We start from the raw sequence: 20,336 nt of genomic DNA on the forward strand, positions 1-20,336 counted from the left end.
CTACTACTATCACTATCACTACTATCACTATCACCACTATCACTACTACTACTATCACTACTACAACTATCACTATTACTACTATTACTACTACTATCACTATCACTACTACCACTATCACTACTACTACTACTATCACTACTATCACTATCACTACTATCACTATCACTACTATCACTATCACTACTATCACTATCACTACTATCACTACTACTATCACTACCACCACTATCACTATCACTACCACCACTATCACTATCACTACCACCACTATCACTACTATCGCTATCACTACCATCACTATCACTACCACCACTATCACTACTATCACTACCACCACTATCACTACTACTACTACCACTACCACCACTATCACTACTACTATCACTACTACCACTACTACTATCACTACTATCACTACCACCACTATCACTAACACTATCACTACTACCACTATCACTACTACTACTATTACTACCACCACTATCACTAACACTATCACTACTACCACTATCACTACTACTACTATTACTACCACCACTATCACTAACACTATCACTACTACTACCACTATCATACTACTATCACTACTACTAACACTATCACTACCACCACTATCACCACTACTACTATCATGGTGTCTCCCCTTGTCTCCCCTTGTCTCCCCGTGTCTCCCCGTGTCTCCCTGTGTCTCCCCGTGTCTCCCCGTGTCTCCCCGTGTCTCCCTGTGTCTCCCCTTGTCTCCCCGTGTCTCCCTGTGCCTCCCCTTGTCTCCCAGCGTCTCCCCGCGTCTCCCTGTGTCTCCCCGTGTGTCTCCCCGTGTCTCCCCGTGTCTCCCCGTGTCTCCCCGTGTCTCCCCGTGTGTCTCCCCGTGTGTCTCCCCGTGTCTCCCCTCGTCTCCCCGTGTCTCCCCGTGTCTCCCCTTGTCTCCCCGTGTCTCCTTTGTCTCCCCGTGTCTCCCCGTGTCTCCCCATGTCTCCCCGTCTCTCCCCTTGTCTCCCCGTCTCTCCCCTTGTCTCCCCGTCTCTCCCCTTGTCTCCCCGTGTCTCCCCTTGTCTCCCCGTGTCTCCCCTTGTCTCCCCGTGTCTCCCCGTGTCTCCCCGTGTCTCCCCTTGTCTCCCCGTGTCTCCCCTTGTCTCCCCGTGTCTCCCCTTGTCTCCCCATGTCTCCCCGTGTCTCCCCTTGTCTCCCCGTGTCTCCCCGTGTCTCCCCTTGTCTCCCCTTGTCTCCCCGTGTCTCCCCGTGTCTCCCCGTGTCCCCCCGTGTCCCCCCGTGTCTCCCCGTGTCTCCCCTTGTCTCCCCTTGTCTCCCCTTGTCTCCCCGTGTCCCCCCGTGTCTCCCCGTGTCTCCCCGTGTCTCCCCTTGTTTCCCCTTGTCTCCCCGTGTCTCCCTGTGTCTCTCCTTGTCTCCCTGTGTCTCCCCTTGTCTCCCCGTGTCTCTCCGTGTCTCCCCTCATCTCCCCTCATCTCCCCTCGTCTCCCCGTGTCTCCCCTTGTCTCCCCGTGTCTCCCCTTGTCTCCCCATGTCTCCCCTTGTCTCCCTGTGTCTCCCCTTGTCTCCCCGTGTCTCCCCTTGTCTCCCCGTGTCTCCCCTTGTCTCCCCATGTCTCCCCTTGTCTCCCCGTGTCTCCCCTTGTCTCCCCGTGTCTCCCCTTGTCTCCCCGTGTCTCCCCTTGTCTCCCCGTGTCTCCTCGTGTCTCCCCGTGTCTCCCCGTGTCTCCCCGTGTCTCCCCGTGTCCCCCCTCATCTCCCCGTGTCTCCCCGTGTGTCTCCCCGTGTGTCTCCCCGTGGCTCCCCTTGTCTCTCCGTGTCTCCCCTTGTCTCCCCGTGTCTCCCCTTGTCTCCCCGTGTCTCCTCGTGTCTCCTCGTGTCTCCCCGTGTCTCCCCGTGTCTCCCCGTGTCTCCCCATGTCTCCCCGTGTCCCCCCTCATCTCCCCGTGTCTCCCCGTGTGTCTCCCCGTGTGTCTCCCCGTGTGTCTCCCCGTGTCTCCCCGTGTCTCCCCTTGTCTCCCCGTGTCTCCCCGTGTCTCCCCTCATCTTCCTGTGTCTCCCCGTGTCTCCCCGTGTCTCCCCGTGTCTCTCTCCCCGTGTCTCCCCTCATCCCCCCTCGTCTCCCCGTGTCTCCCCGTGTCTCCCCGTGTCTCCCCGTGTCTCCCCGTGTGTCTCCCCATGTCTCCCCGTGTCTCTCTCCCCGTGTCTCCCCTCATCCCCCCTCGTCTCCCCGTGTCTCCCCGTGTCTCCCCGTGTCTCCCCGTGTCCCCCCTCATCTCCCCGTGTCTCCCCGTGTGTCTCCCCGTGTGTCTCCCCGTGTCTCCCCGTGTCTCCCCGTGTCTCTCCCCTTGTCTCCCCGTGTCTCTCTCCCCGTGTCTCCCCGTGTCTCCCCTCATCTCCCCGTGTCTCCCCGTGTGTCTCTCCGTGTGTCTCCCCGTGTGTCTCCCCGTGTCTCCGTGTGTGTCTCCCCGTGTCTCCCCGTGTCTCTCTCCCCGTGTGTCTCCCCGTGTCTCCCCGTGTCTCCCCTCATCTCCCCGTGTCTCCCCGTGTCTCCCCGTGTCTCCCCGTGTCTCCCCTCATCTCCCTGTGTCTCTCCGTGTCTCCCCGTGTCTCCCCGTGTGTCTCCCCGTGTCTCCCCGTGTCTCCCCGTGTCTCCCCGTGTGTCTCCCCGTGTGTCTCCCCGTGTCTCCCCGTGTCTCCCCGTGTGTCTCTCCGTGTGTCTCCCCGTGTCTCCCCGTGTGTCTCCCCGTGTCTCTCCCCGTGTCTCTCCGTGTGTCTCCCCGTGTCTCCCCGTGTCTCCCCGTGTGTCTCCCCTCATCCCCCCTCGTCTCCCCGTGTCTCCCCGTGTCTCCCCGTGTCTCCCCTCATCTCCCCGTGTCTCCTCCCCCCTCCCCACAGCGAGCGTGTCTCCCTGTGTCTCCCCGTGTCTCCCCTCATCTCCCCTCATCTCCGCGTGTCTCCCCGTGTCTCCCCGTGTCTCCCCGTGTCTCCCCGTGTGTCTCCCCGTGTCTCCCCCCCGTGTCTCCCCGTGTCTCCCCGTGTCTCCCCGTGTCTCCCCGCGTCTCCCCTCATCTCCCCTCGTCTCCCCGTGTCTCCCCGTGTCTCCCCTCATCTCCCCGTGTCTCCCCGTGTCTCCCCGTGTCTCCCCGTGTCTCCCCGTGTCTCCCCGTGTCCCCCCTCATCTCCCCTCGTCTCCCCGTGTCTCCCCGTGTCTCCCCTCATCTCCCCGTGTCTCCCCGTGTCTCCCCGTGTCTCCCCGTGTCTCCCCGTGTCTCCCCGTGTCCCCCCTCATCTCCCCTCATCTCCCCGTGTCTCCCCGTGTCTCTCCCCGTGTGTCTCTCCGTGTGTCTCCCCGTGTGTCTCCCCGTGTCTCCGTGTGTGTCTCCCCGTGTCTCCCCGTGTCTCTCTCCCCGTGTGTCTCCCCGTGTCTCCCCGTGTGTCTCCCCTCATCTCCCCGTGTCTCCCCTCATCTCCCCGTGTCTCCCCGTGTGTCTCCCCGTGTCTCCCCGTGTCTCCCCTCATCTCCCCGTGTCTCCGCGTGTCTCCCCCCCGTGTCTCCCCGTGTCTCCCCGTGTCTCCCCGTGTCTCCCCGTGTCTCCCCGTGTCTCCCCTCATCTCCCCGTGTCTCCCCGTGTCTCCCCTCATCTCCCCGTGTCTCCGCGTGTCTCCCCGTCTCTCCCCGTGTCTCCCCGTGTGTCTCCCCGTGTCTCCCACTGTCTCTCCCCGTGTCTCCCCTCATCTCCCCGTGTCTCCCCGTGTCTCCCCTCATCTCCCCGTGTCTCCCCTCATGTCCCCTCGTCCCCCCTCATCTCCCCGTGTCTCCCCGTGTGTCTCCCCGTGTCTCCCACTGTCTCTCCCCGTGTCTCCCCTCATCTCCCCGTGTCTCCCCGTGTCTCCCCTCATCTCCCCGTGTCTCCCCTCATGTCCCCTCATCTCCCCGTGTCTCCCCGTGTCTCCGCGTGTCTCCCCGTGTCTCCTCCCCCTCCCCACAGCGAGCGTGTCTCCCTGTGTCTCCCCGTGTCTCCTCCCCCTCCCCACAGCGAGCGTGTCTCCCTGTGTCTCCCCGTGTCTCCTCCCCCTCCCCACAGCGAGCGTGTCTCCCTGTGTCTCCCCGTGTCTCCTCCCCCTCCCCACAGCGAGCGTGTCTCCCCGTGTGTCCCCGTGTCTCCTCCCCCTCCCCACAGCGAGCGTGTCTCCCCGTGTCTCCCACTGTCTCTCCCCTCGTCCCCCCTCATCTCCCCGTGTCTCCCCTCGTCTCCCCGTGTCTCCCCTCATCTCCCTGTGTCTCCGTGTGTCCCCCCTCGTCTCCCCGTGTCTCCGCGTGTCTCCCCGTGTCTCCCCGTGTCTCCCCTCATCTCCCCTCATCTCCCCGTGTGTCCCCGTGTCTCCGCGTGTGTCTCACCGTGTGTCTCACCGTGTCTCCCCGTGTCTCCCCGTGTCTCCCCGTGTCTCCCCGTTTCTCCCCCCCGTGTCTCCGCGTGTCTCCCTGTGTCTCCGCGTGTGTCCCCGTGTCTCCTCCCCCTCCCCACAGCGAGCGTGTCTCTGTGGAGCGCCGTCTGGGGCCCTTGCTGGGAGCCGGCGTGGGCCGCCGTGCTTCAGGGCGTGGATCTGCTCACGTCGCGAACCGTCGACCCCTCGCCACCGCTCGCCTGGTGGGACAAGGGGCGCCTGCTGCTGCACGGGCGGTTCGGGGTGCAGCTAACACACGCTCAGCTGGAGCAGCTGGCCAGCCAGGTAACACACTAACACACTAACACACACACTCACTAACACACTCACTAACACACTCACTAACACACTCACTAACACACTCACTAACACACTCACTAACACACTCACTAACACACGCTCAGCTGGAGCAGCTGGCCAGCCAGGTAACACACTCACTAACACACTCACTAACACACTCACTAACACACTAACACACTCACTAACACACTCACTCACTAACACACTAACACACTCACTAACACACTCACTAACACACTCACTAACACACTCACTAACACACTCACTAACACACTCACTAACACACTCACACACTCACTCACACACTCACTCACTAACACACTAACACACTCACACACTCACTAACACACTCACTAACACACTCACTAACACACTCACCTGGTGGGACAAGGGGCGCCTGCTGCTGCACGGGCGGTTCGGGGTGCAGCTAACACACGCTCAGCTGGAGCAGCTGGCCAGCCAGGTAGCACACTAACACACTCACTAACACACTCACTAACACACTCACACACTCACTCACTAACACACTCACACACGCTCAGCTGGAGCAGCTGGCCAGCCAGGTAACACACTCACTAACACACTCACTAATACACTCACACACTCACTAACACACTCACTAACACACTCACTAACACACTCACACACTAACACACTAACACACTCACTCACTAACACACTCACTAACACACTAACACACTCACTAACACACTCACCTGGTGGGACAAGGGGCGCCTGCTGCTGCACGGGCGGTTCGGGGTGCAGCTAACACACGCTCAGCTGGAGCAGCTGGCCAGCCAGGTAACACACTAACACACTCACTCACTCACTAACACACTCACTAACACACTCACTAACACACTAACACACTCACTCACACACTAACACACTCACTAACACACTCGCCTGGTGGGACAAGGGGCGCCTGCTGCTGCACGGGCGGTTCGGGGTGCAGCTAACACACGCTCAGCTGGAGCAGCTGGCCAGCCAGGTAACACACTCACTAACACACTCACTAACACACTCACTAACACACTCACTCACACACTCACCTGGTGGGACAAGGGGCGCCTGCTGCTGCACGGGCGGTTCGGGGTGCAGCTAACACACGCTCAGCTGGAGCAGCTGGCCAGCCAGGTAACACACTCACTAACACACTCACTAATACACTCACTAACACACTCACTCACTCACTAACACACTCACTAACACACTCACTAACACACTCACTAACACACTCACCTGGTGGGACAAGGGGCGCCTGCTGCTGCACGGGCGGTTCGGGGTGCAGCTCACACACGCTCAGCTGGAGCAGCTGGCCAGCCAGGTAACACACTAGCACACTAACACACTCACTAACACACTCACTAACACACTCACACACGCTCAGCTGGAGCAGCTGGCCAGCCAGGTAACACACTCACTAACACACTCACTAACACACTCACTAACACACTCACTAACACACTCACTAACACACTCACTAACACACTCACTAACACACTCACTAACACACTCACTAACACACTCACTAACACACTCACTAATACACTCACTAACACACTCACTAACACACTCACTAACACACTCACTAACACACTCACTAACACACTCACTCACACACTAACACACTAACACACTCACTAACACACTCACACACTCACTAACACACTCACTAACACACTAACACACACACTAACACACTCACCTGGTGGGACAAGGGGCGCCTGCTGCTGCACGGGCGGTTCGGGGTGCAGCTAACACACGCTCAGCTGGAGCAGCTGGCCAGCCAGGTAACACACTCACTAACACACTCACTAACACACTCACTAACACACTCACTAACACACTCACTAACACACTCACTAACACACTCACTAACACACTCACTAACACACTAACACACTCACTAACACACGCTCAGCTGGAGCAGCTGGCCAGCCAGGTAACACACTAGCACACTAACACACACACTAACACACTCACTAACACACTCACTAACACACTCACTAACACACTAACACACTCACTAACACACGCTCAGCTGGAGCAGCTGGCCAGCCAGGTAACACACTAGCACACTCACTAACTCACTAACACACTCACTAACACACTCACTAACACACTCACTAACACACTCACTAACACACTCACTAACACACTCACTAACACACTCACTAACACACTCACTAACACACGCTCAACTGGAGCAGCTGGCCAGCCAGGTAACACACTAACACACTCACTAACACACTCACTAACACACTCACTAACACACTCACTAACACACTCACTAACACACTCACACACTCACTAACACACTCACTCACTAACACACTAACACACTCACTAACACACGCTCAGCTGGAGCAGCTGGCCAGCCAGGTAGCTCACTCACTAACACACTCACTAACACACTCACACACTCACACACTCACTAACACACTCACACACTCACTAACACACTCACCTGGTGGGACAAGGGGCGCCTGCTGCTGCACGGGCGGTTCGGGGTGCAGCTAACACACGCTCAGCTGGAGCAGCTGGCCAGCCAGGTAGCTCACTAACACACTCACTAACACACTCACTAACACACTCACACACGCTCAGCTGGAGCAGCTGGCCAGCCAGGTAGCACACTCACTCACTCACTAACACACTCACTAACACACTAACACACTCACTAACACACTCACTAACACACTCACTAACACACTCACTAACACACTAACACACTCACTAACACACACACTCACTAACACACTCACTAACACACTCACCTGGTGGGACAAGGGGCGCCTGCTGCTGCACGGGCGGTTCGGGGTGCAGCTAACACACGCTCAGCTGGAGCAGCTGGCCAGCCAGGTAACACACTAACACACTAACACACTCACTAACACACTCACTAACACACTCACTAACACACTCACTCACTAACACACACACTAACACACTCACACACGCTCAGCTGGAGCAGCTGGCCAGCCAGGTAACACACTCACTAACACACTCACTAACACACTCACTAACACACTCACTAACACACTCACTAACACACTCACTAACACACTCACTAACACACTCACCTGGTGGGACAAGGGGCGCCTGCTGCTGCACGGGCGGTTCGGGGTGCAGCTAACACACGCTCAGCTGGAGCAGCTGGCCAGCCAGGTAACACACTCACTAACACACACACTAACACACTCACTAACACACTCACTAACACACTCACTAACACACTCACTAACACACTCACTAACACACGCTCAGCTGGAGCAGCTGGCCAGCCAGGTAACACACTAACACACTAACACACACACTCACTAACACACTCACTAACACACTCACTAACACACTCACTAACACACGCTCAGCTGGAGCAGCTGGCCAGCCAGGTAGCACACTCACACTCTCACTAATACACTCACTAACACACTCACTAACACACTAACACACTCACTAACACACGCTCAGCTGGAGCAGCTGGCCAGCCAGGTAGCTCACTAACACTCTCACTAATACACTCACTAACACACTCACTAACACACTAACACACTCACACACTCACTAACACACTTACTAACACACTCACTCACTAACACACTCACTAACACACTAACACACTCACTAACACACTCACTAACACACTAACACACTCACTAACACACTCACTAACACACTAACACACTCACTAACACACGCTCAGCTGGAGCAGCTGGCCAGCCAGGTAGCACACTCACACTCTCACTAATACACTCACTAACACACTCACTAACACACTAACACACTCACTAACACACGCTCAGCTGGAGCAGCTGGCCAGCCAGGTAGCTCACTAACACTCTCACTAATACACTCACTAACACACTCACTAACACACTAACACACTCACACACTCACTAACACACTTACTAACACACTTACTAACACACTCACTCACTAACACACTCACTAACACACTAACACACTCACTAACACACTCACTAACACACTAACACACTCACTAACACACTCACTAACACACTCACTAACACACTCACTCACTAACACACTCACTAACACACTCACTAACACACTCACTAACACACTAACACACTCACTAACACACGCTCAGCTGGAGCAGCTGGCCAGCCAGGTAGTACACTCACACACTCACTAACACACTAACACACTCACTAATACACTAACACACTCACTAACACACGCTCAGCTGGAGCAGCTGGCCAGCCAGGTAGCACACTCACACTCTCACTAATACACTCACTAACACACTCACTAACACACTAACACACTCACTAACACACGCTCAGCTGGAGCAGCTGGCCAGCCAGGTAGCACACTAACACACTCACTAACACACTCACTAACACACTCACTAACACACTCACTAACACACTCACTAACACACTCACACACGCTCAGCTGGAGCAGCTGGCCAGCCAGGTAGCTCACTCACTCACTCACTAACACACTCACTAACACACTCACTAACACACTCACTCACTCACTCACTAACACACTCACTAACACACTAACACACTCACTAACACACTAACACACTCACCTGGTGGGACAAGGGGCGCCTGCTGCTGCACGGGCGGTTCAGGGTGCAGCTAACACACGCTCAGCTGGAGCAGCTGGCCAGCCAGGTAGCACACTCACTAACACACTCACTAATACACTCACTAACACACACACTAACACACTCACTAATACACTCACTAATACACTCACTAACACACTCACTAACACACTCACTCACTCACTAACACACTCACTAACACACTCACTAACACACACACTAACACACACACTAACACACTCACTAATACACTCACTAACACACTCACTAACACACTCACTAACACACTAACACACTCACTAACACACTCACACACGCTCAGCTGGAGCAGCTGGCCAGCCAGGTAACACACTAACACACTAACTAACACACTCACTAACACACTCACACACTCACACACTCACTAACACACTCACACACTCACACACTCACTAACACACTCACACACTCACACACACACTCACACACTCACTAACACACGCTCAGCTGGAGCAGCTGGCCAGCCAGGTAACACACTAACACACTAACTAACACACTCACTAACACACTCACTAACACACTCACTAACACACTAACACACTCACTCACTAACACACTAACACACTCACTAACACACTCACTAACACACTCACTAACACACTCACTAACACACTCACTAACACACTCACTCACTCACTAACACACTCACTAACACACTCACTAACACACTAACACACTCACTAACACACTCACACACTCACTAACACACTCACTAACACACTCACACACGCTCAGCTGGAGCAGCTGGCCAGCCAGGTAGCTCACTCACTCACACACTCACTAACACACTCACTAACACACTCACTAACACACTAACACACTCACTAACACACTCACTAACACACTCACTAACACACACTCACTAACACACTCACTCACACACTCACTCACTCACTAACACACTCACTAACACACTCACTAACACACTCACTAACACACTCACTAACACACTCACTAACACACTAACACACTCACACACTCACACACTAACACACTAACACACTCACTAACACACTCACTAACACACTCACACACGCTCAGCTGGAGCAGCTGGCCAGCCAGGTAACACACTCACTAACACACTCACTAACACACTCACTAACACACTCACTCACACACTCACTAACACACTCACTAACACACTCACTAACACACTCACTCACTCACTAACACACTAACACACTCACTAACACACTCACTAACACACTCACACACTAACACACTAACACACTCACTAACACACTCACTAACACACTCACTAACACACTCACTAACACACTCACTAACACACTCACTAACACACTCACTAACACACTCACTAACACACTCACTAACACACTAACACACTCACTAACACACTCACTAACACACTAACACACTCACTAACACACTAACACACTCACTAACACACACACTAACACACTCACACACTCACACACTCACTAACACACTCACTAACACACTCACTAACACACTCACTAACACACTCACTAACACACACACTAACACACACACTAACACACTCACTAACACACACACTAACACACTCACTAACACACTCACTAACACACTCACTAACTCACTCACTAACACACTAACTAACACACTCACTAACACACTCACACACTCACTCACTAACACACTCACTAACACACTCACTAACACACTCACTAACACACTCACACACTCACTCACTAACACACTCACTAACACACTCACTAACACACTCACTAACACACTCACGAACACACTAACACACTCACTAACACACTCACTAACACACTCACTAACACGCTCACCTGGAACAGCTGGCCAGCCAGGTAGCTCACTAACACACTCACTCACTAACACACTCACTAACACACTCACTAACACACTAACACACTCACTCACTCACCCAATCACTCACTCACTCATAGACTCACTCACTCACTGACTCACTCACTCACAGACTCACTAACACACTCACTCACTCAATCACTCACTCACTCACTCACTCACCCACTAAGACACTCACTAACACACTCACTAACACACCCACTAACACACTCACTAACACACTCACTAACACACTCACTAACACACTAACACACTCACACACTAACACACTAACACACTCACTAACACACTCACTAACACACCCACTAACACACTCACTAACACACCCACTAACACACTCACTAACACACTCACTAACACACTCACTAACACACTCACTAACACACTAACACACTCACACACTAACACACTCACTAACACACTCACTAACACACCCACTAACACACTCACTAACACACCCACTAACACACTCACTAACACACTCACTAACACACCCACTAACACACTCACTAACACACTCACTAACACACCCACTAACACACTCACTAACACACTCACTAACACACTCACTAACACACTCACTAACACACTCACTCACTAACACACTCACTCACTAACACACTCACTCACTAACACACTCACTAACACACCCACTAACACACTCACTAACACACTCACTAACACACCCACTAACACACTCACTAACACACTCACTAACACACTCACTAACACACTCACTAACACACTCACTAACACACTAACACACTCACACACTAACACACTAACACACTCACTAACACACTCACTAACACACCCACTAACACACTCACTAACACACCCACTAACACACTCACTAACACACTCACTAACACACCCACTAACACACTCACTAACACACTCACTAACACACCCACTAACACACTCACTAACACACTCACTAACACACTCACTAACACACTCACTCACTAACACACTCACTCACTAACACACTCACTAACACACTCACTAACACACTCACTAACACACTCACTCACTAACACACTCACTAACACACTCACTAACACACTCACTAACACACTCACTAACACACTAACACACTCACTCACTAACACACTAACACACTCACTCACTCACCCACTCACTCACTCACTAACACACTCACTAACACACTCACTAACACACTCACTAACACACTCACCTGGTGGGACAAGGGGCGCCTGCTGCTGCCATATTTTCTGTCCGTCTGCTACAGCAGAGGTGTAGGGAATTCCAACAAGACCTACATCTCTGCTTTATTGACCTGGTCAAGGCCTATGATACCATCAGTAGGCCTGGGCTCTGGGTCGTTCTTCGTGCTTTTGGAGTACCTGACCCTCTGCTCACGATCATTAAGGACCTTCATGATGGTGAGCGGGCCCGGGTAAAACTACGTGGCCGGGAGTCAGAGCCATTCCCTGTACACCTTGGGGTGCGACAGGGATGTCCTCTGGCTCCCACATTATTTAACATCTATTTTGACCACGTAGTTCGTGAAGCCTTCAATAGCTGTACCGGGGGAATCTCCATATGGTACAGATATAATGGGAGGCTAATCGATGCCCGGGTGCGGTCAAGGGATGGCTCCCTATTGCTCAACCACGTTATGTATGCTGATGATTTGGTAATAGCTGCTCAGTCAGAGGAGGAGTTGGAGACGCTGCTGCTGAGACTGGAGCGTGCCACTAAGAGGTGGGGCCTTACCATCAGCCCCACCAAAACTAAGCACCTGCCTGGGTATTTTGTACCATCGGACACTCCACCCCCACAACTCCCAATCGGTGATGGGGCAGTTGTGGAGAGAGTGGAGAGTTTCCCATACCTGGGCAGTGTGCTTATGACTGGCTCCAGTTTAACAGCAGAGGTCTCACTCCAAATCAGTCGAGCAGCAATATCTTTTCATCGGTTGCGTAACGCTGTGTGGAAGCTACCTGGTCTGTCGCTCCGCACTAAGCTTCAGGTCTTCTCGGCCACGGTCATTCCCTCCCTTCTCTACGCTTGCGAAACGTGGACCCACCTAATGGAACATCTTTGCCGGTTAGAAACATTTAGGCTGGCCTGCCTACGATCCATCCTGGGTTTAACCAGACTGGATTGTGTGAGGAGCTCACAAATCCTTGAAAGATCTGGGCAGGGTCCCATCGGTGAGCTCCTCCGGCAGGCAAGGCTGCGATGGCTGGGTCATGTAGCCCGCATGCCCAGCCACCGCATGCCGAAACAGCTTTTGTTTGGCCGGATCGAGGGGGCTAAGCGGGCGCGGCACGGGCTAGAGAAGAGATGGAGTGATGTGGTACAGGAGGACGTGGAGCTGAGTGGACTTGCCGATGACTGGTACCAGCGGTGTCAAGATCGGCCTCTGTGGAGGAGGCTCGTGAAGGATGCTACTGGGCAGTTGGAGGCAGTCGCCCTCCAACAACAACGGAGGGCGGAGGAGCGACGCTCAGAACAATGAGCAGAGCGCCGGGTGGCTAAAGCACAGCAGGTTGACACAGTAGGGGGCACAGGTGGTGCATCAGCCAGTCATCTCAGTCAGTCGACCCGTGGCACCTGGGTCTGCCCAGTGACCTCCTGCCAGCGGGCGTTCGACACTTCACGTGGTCTCAGGGTGCACATGGCCTGGCACAAGCGTCGTGGTGACGTCACCGCCACTTAGTGGCGAATGGCGGTTGTTGTTGTTGTTGACTGTCTGTGTGTGTGTGTGTGCAGGACCCCAACAACACGACAGAGCACATGCACTGTGTGTGTGTGTGACTGTGTGTGACTGTGTGTGTGACTGTGTGTGTGTGTCACTGTGTGTGTGACTGTGTGTGTGACTGTGTGTATGTGTGACTCTGTGTGTATGACTGTGTGTGTGACTGTGTGTGTGTGTCTGTGTGTGTGACTGTGTGTGTGTGTGTGTGACTGTGTGTGTGTGACTGTGTGTGTGTGTGTGACTGTGTGTGTGTGTGACTGTGTGTGTGTGACTGTGTGTGTGACTGTGTGTGTGTGTGACTGTGTGTGTGTGACTGTGTGTGTGTGTCTGTGTGTGTGTAGGACCCCTACAACACGACAGAGCACATGCACTGGGAGTGGTCTCCACTGTGGTTCGAGTGGAGCCCGGGGCGGCTACTCTACCACGGGGACCTGGACATCAACGTACGCACGGCCTCCAAGTACGCACACACACACACACAGTCTCACACACACACACAGTCACACACACACACAGTCACACACACACAGACACACAGTCACACACACAGTCACACACACACACAGACACACAGACACTCACACACAAACACACAGACACTCACACACAGACACACACACACAGTCACACACACACAGACACACACACACAGTCACACACACATACACAGTCACACACACACACACAGACACACACACACAGTCACACACACACAGACACACAGACACACAGTCACACACACAGTCACACACACAGTCACACACACACAGTCACACACACACAGTCACACACACGCAGTCACACACACACAGTCACACAGACACACACAGTCACACACACACACAGTCACACACACAGTCACACACACAGTCACACACACAGTCACACACACACAGTCACACACACAGTCACACACAGTCACACACACAGTCACACACACACGCAGACACACACACACGCAGACATACACAGACACAGTCACCCACACACGCATACACACACACGCAGACACACACACACGCAGACACACACACACAGTCACACACACACAGACACACACACACACAGTCACACACACACAGACACACACAGACACACACACACACAGACAGACACACACACAGTCACACACACACAGACACACACACAGACAACAACAACCGCCATTCGCCACTAAGTGGCAGTGACGTCACCACGACGCTTGTGCCAGGCTATGTGCACTGTGAGGCCACGTGAAGTGTCGAACGCCCGCTGGCAGGAGGTCACGGGGCAGACCCAGGTGCCACGGGTCGACTGACTGAGATGACTGGCTGGTGCACCACCTGTGCCCCCTACTGTGCCAACCTGCTGTGCTTTAGCCACCCGGCGCTCCGCTCATTGTTGTGAGCGTCGCTCCTCCGCCCTCCGTTGTTGTTGGAGGGCGACTGCCTCCAACTGCCCAGTAGCGTCCTTCACGAGCCTCCTCCACAGAGGCCGATCTTGACACCGCTGGTACCAGTCATCGGCAAGTCCACTCAGCTCCACGTCCTCCTGTACCACATCACTCCATCTCTTCTCTAGCCCGTGCCGCGCCCGCTTAGCCCCCTCGATCCGGCCAAACAAAAGCTGTTTCGGCATGCGGTGGCTGGGCATGCGGGCTACATGACCCAGCCATCGCAGCCTTGCCTGCCGGAGGAGCTCACCGATGGGACCCTGCCCAGATCTTTCAAGGATTTGTGAGCTCCTCACACAATCCAGTCTGGTTAAACCCAGGATGGATCGTAGGCAGGCCAGCCTAAATGTTTCTAACCGGCGAAGATGTTCCATTAGGGGGGTCCACGTTTCGCAAGCGTAGAGAAGGGAGGGAATGACCGTGGCCGAGAAGACCTGAAGCTTAGTGCGGAGCGACAGACCAGGTAGCTTCCACACAGCGTTACGCAACCGATGAAAAGATATTGCCGCTCGACTGATTCGGAGTGAGACCTCTGCTGTTAAACTGGAGCCAGTCATAAGCACACTGCCCAGGTATGGGAAACTCTCCACTCTCTCCACAACTGCCCAATCACCGATTGGGAGTTGTGGGGGTGGAGTGTCCGATGGTACAAAATACCCAGGCAGGTGCTTAGTTTTGGTGGGGCTGATGGTAAGGCCCCACCTCTTAGTGGCACGCTCCAGTCTCAGCAGCAGCGTCTCCAACTCCTCCTCTGACTGAGCAGCTATTACCAAATCATCAGCATACATAACGTGGTTGAGCAATAGGGAGCCATCCCTTGACCGCACCCGGGCATCGATTAGCCTCCCATTATATCTGTACCATATGGAGATTCCCCCGGTACAGCTATTGAAGGCTTCACGAACTACGTGGTCAAAATAGATGTTAAATAATGTGGGAGCCAGAGGACATCCCTGTCGCACCCCAAGGTGTACAGGGAATGGCTCTGACTCCCGGCCACGTAGTTTTACACAGACACACACACACAGTCACACACACACAGGCACACACACACAGTCACACACACACAGTCACACACACAGTCACACACACAGTCACACACAGTCACACACACACACAGTCACACACACACAGACACACACACACAGACACACACACACAGACACACACACAGACACACACACACAGTCTCACACACACACACAGACACACAGTCACACACACATACAGTCACATAGACACACAGACACACACACACAGACACACACACAGTAACATACACACAGTCACACAGTCACACACACACAGTCACACACATACATACACACACACAGTCACACACACAGTCACACACACACACAGTCACACACACAGTCACACACAGTCACACACACACACAGTCACACACACACAGACACACACACACAGACACACACACACAGACACACACACAGACACACACACACAGTCTCACACACACACACAGACACACAGTCACACACACATACAGTCACATAGACACACAGACACACACACACAGACACACACACAGTAACATACACACAGTCACACAGTCACACACACACAGTCACACACATACATACACACACACAGTCACACACACAGTCACACACACACACAGTCACACACACACACACACAGTCACACACACACACAGTCACACACACACACACACAGTCACACACACACACAGACACACATCCTCCCTGCGTCTCTCCTTGTCTCCCTCCTCGCGTCTCCCCGTGTCTCCCTCCCAATGTGTCTCCTTCCCCGTGTCTCCCTCCCCGTGTCTCCCTCCCCGCGTCTCCCTCCCCGTGTCTCCCCGTGTCTCCCCGTGTCTCCCTCCCCGTGTCTCCCCGTGTCTCCCCGTGTCTCTCTCCCCGTGTCTCCCATTAATGCCACGTGTCTCTCTCCCCGTGTCTCCCTCCCCGTGTCTCCCCGTGTCTCCCCGTGTCTCTCTCCCCGTGTCTCCCTCCCCGTGTCTCCCCGTGTCTCCCCGTGTCTCTCTCCCCGTGTCTCCCATTAACGCCACGTGTCTCTCTCCCCGTGTCTCCCTCCCCGTGTCTCCCCGTGTCTCCCCGTGTCTCTCTCCCCGTGTCTCCCATTAACCCCACGTGTCTCTCTCCCCGTGTCTCCCTCCCCGTGTCTCCCTCCCCATGTCTCTCTCCCCGTGTCTCCCATTAACCCCACGTGTCTCTCTCCCCGTGTCTCCCTCCCCATGTCTCTCTCCCCGTGTCTCCCATTAACCCCACGTGTCTCTCTCCCCGTGTCTCCCTCCCCATGTCTCTCTCCCCGTGTCTCCCATTAACCCCACGTGTCTCTCTCCCCGTGTCTCCCTCCCCATGTCTCTCTCCCCGTGTCTCCCATTAACCCCACGTGTCTCTCTCCCCGTGTCTCTCTCCCCATGTCTCTCTCCCCGTGTCTCCCATTAACCCCACGTGTCTCTCTCCCCGTGTCTCTCTCCCCATGTCTCTCTCCCTGTGTCTCCCATTAACCCCACGTGTCTCTCTCCCCGTGTCTCCCATTAACGCCACGTGTCTCTCTCCCCGTGTCTCCCTCCCCGTGTCTCCCCGTGTCTCCCCGTGTCTCTCTCCCCGTGTCTCCCATTAACCCCACGTGTCTCTCTCCCCATGTCTCTCTCCCCGTGTCTCCCATTAACCCCACGTGTCTCTCTCCCCGTGTCTCCCATTAACCCCACGTGTCTCTCTCCCCGTGTCTCCCATTAACCCCCCATGTCTCTCTCCCCGTGTCTCCCATTAACCCCCATGTCTCTCTCCCCGTGTCTCCCTCCCCATGTCTCTCTCCCCGTGTCTCCCATTAACCCCACGTGTCTCTCTCCCCGTGTCTCCCATTAACCCCCATGTCTCTCTCCCCGTGTCTCCCTCCCCATGTCTCTCTCCCCGTGTCTCCCACCCACGTGTCTCCCCGTGTCTCCCCGTGTCTCCCTCCCCGTGTCTCCCCGTGTCTCCCCGTGTCTCTCTCCCCGTGTCTCCCACCCACGTGTCTCTCTCCCCGTGTCTCTCTCCCCGTGTCTCTCTCCCCGTGTCTCTCTCCCCGTGTCTCCCATTAACCCCACGTGTCTCTCTCCCCGTGTCTCCCATTAACCCCACGTGTCTCTCTCCCCGTGTCTCTCTCCCCGTGTCTCCCTCCCAATGTGTCTCCATCCCCGTGTCTCTCTCCCCATGTCTCTCTCCCCGTGTCTCCCATTAACCCCACGTGTCTCTCTCCCCGTGTCTCCCATTAACCCCACGTGTCTCTCTCCCCGTGTCTCTCTCCCCATGTCTCTCTCCCCGTGTCTCCCATTAACCCCACGTGTCTCTCTCCCCGTGTCTCTCTCCCCGTGTCTCCCTCCCAATGTCTCCATCCCCGTGTCTCTCTCCCCGTGTCTCTCTCCCCGTGTCTCCCATTAACCCCCACGTGTCTCTCTCCCCGTGTCTCCCATTAACCCCACGTGTCTCTCTCCCCGTGTCTCCCACCCACGTGTCTCTCTCCCCGTGTCTCCCATTAACCCCACGTGTCTCTCTCCCCGTGTCTCCCATTAACCCCACGTGTCTCTCTCCCCGTGTCTCTCTCCCCATGTCTCTCTCCCCGTGTCTCCCTCCCAATGTCTCCATCCCCGTGTCTCCCACCCACGTGTCTCTCTCCCCGTGTCTCCCACCCCCGTGTCTCCCCCCCGGTGTCCCAGGTATGATGACTGCTGCCTGCTACACCTGCCAGGCCTCACCTTGCAAGTGTTGCTCGGCTGGGAGACGCTGAGCGGGAGCGGCGGTGGCGCCGGTGGTGGTGCCGGCGGTGGTGCCGGCGCCACCGGCGCCACCGGCGCCACCGGCGGCACCGCCGGCGTCCCGCCCAGCCACCACGGCCTGGTGCCCTGCTGCCCACATCGCCTGCCCCAGAGGCAGCCGGGCTCACAGCACGACTCGTACCGGGGGTTCCGCTCGCTGGGGCTGTCGCTGGAGCTCACGCTGAGACTCGCTCACAGACACGGTGCTCACACACTCACTCACTCAGTCATAGACTCACACACAAACACTAACACACACTAACACTCACACACACTCACTCACACACGCTCACAGCACGACTCGTACCGGGGGTTCCGCTCGCTGGGGCTGTCGCTGGAGCTCACGCTGAGGCTCGCTCACAGACACGGTGCTCACACACACACTCAGTCAGTCACTCACTCATTCACTCAGTCACTCATAGACTCACTCACTCACTCACTCACAGACTCATAGACTCACTCACTCACACATAGACTCACACACTCACTCACCCACTCACTCACTCATAGACTCACTCACTCACAGCACGACTCGTACCGGGGGTTCCGCTCACTCGGGCTGTCGCTGGAGCTCACGCTGAGGCTCGCTCACAGACACGGTGCTCACCCACACACTCACTCAGTCACTCACTCACTCAGTCACTCATTCACTCAGTCACTCATTCACTCACTCACTCATTCACTCAGTCACTCATACACACACTCACTCACTCAATCAGTCACTCACTCACTCACTAACACACTCACACACACACTCACTCACACACTCACTCACTCACACACTCACACACACACTCACACACACACTCACACACACCAACACACTCACTCACTCACTCACAGCACGACTCGTACCGGGGGTTCCGCTCGCTGGGGCTGTCGCTGGAGCTCACGCTGAGACTCGCTCACAGACACGGTGCTCACTCACACACTCACTCAGTCACTCACTTATAGACTCACTCACTCAGTCACTCACTCACACACTCACACACACACACTCACTCAGTCACTCACTCAGTCAGTCATAGACTCACTCACACACACTCACTAACACACTCACTCACTCACACACTCACACACACACCAACACACACAGACTCACACACACACACTCACACACACACACACTCACACACTCACACACTCACACTAACACACTCACACACACACTC

At 54.8% G+C, this 20,336-nt stretch overlaps 1 protein-coding gene and 1 long non-coding RNA gene across 2 annotated transcripts in view; one reads left to right on the forward strand and one right to left on the reverse strand.

The window, feature by feature from the left end:
• The window catches only part of BLTP2 (bridge-like lipid transfer protein family member 2), a 107,406-nt gene that overhangs the window by 20,074 nt on the left and 66,996 nt on the right, over positions 1-20,336 (forward strand). The window contains 3 exon segments of the mRNA XM_076057800.1: positions 4,522-4,724; positions 14,269-14,387; positions 19,066-19,423. Of these exon segments, the coding sequence (XP_075913915.1) occupies positions 4,522-4,724; positions 14,269-14,387; positions 19,066-19,423 (680 nt within the window).
• LOC142907864 (uncharacterized) lies at positions 5,405-6,778 on the reverse strand. Its single transcript, XR_012931310.1, has 3 exons — positions 6,726-6,778; positions 6,176-6,447; positions 5,405-5,455 (listed from the first exon to the last, which is right to left on the reverse strand). It is a non-coding gene; the product is annotated as an uncharacterized LOC142907864 (long non-coding RNA).

This window comes from Petromyzon marinus, chromosome 84 (genome assembly GCF_048934315.1).
Source record: "Petromyzon marinus isolate PM22_M1 ecotype Great Lakes invasive population chromosome 84, UKy_Petmar_22M1.pri1.0, whole genome shotgun sequence".
NCBI classification, from domain to species: domain Eukaryota; kingdom Metazoa; phylum Chordata; class Hyperoartia; order Petromyzontiformes; family Petromyzontidae; genus Petromyzon; species Petromyzon marinus.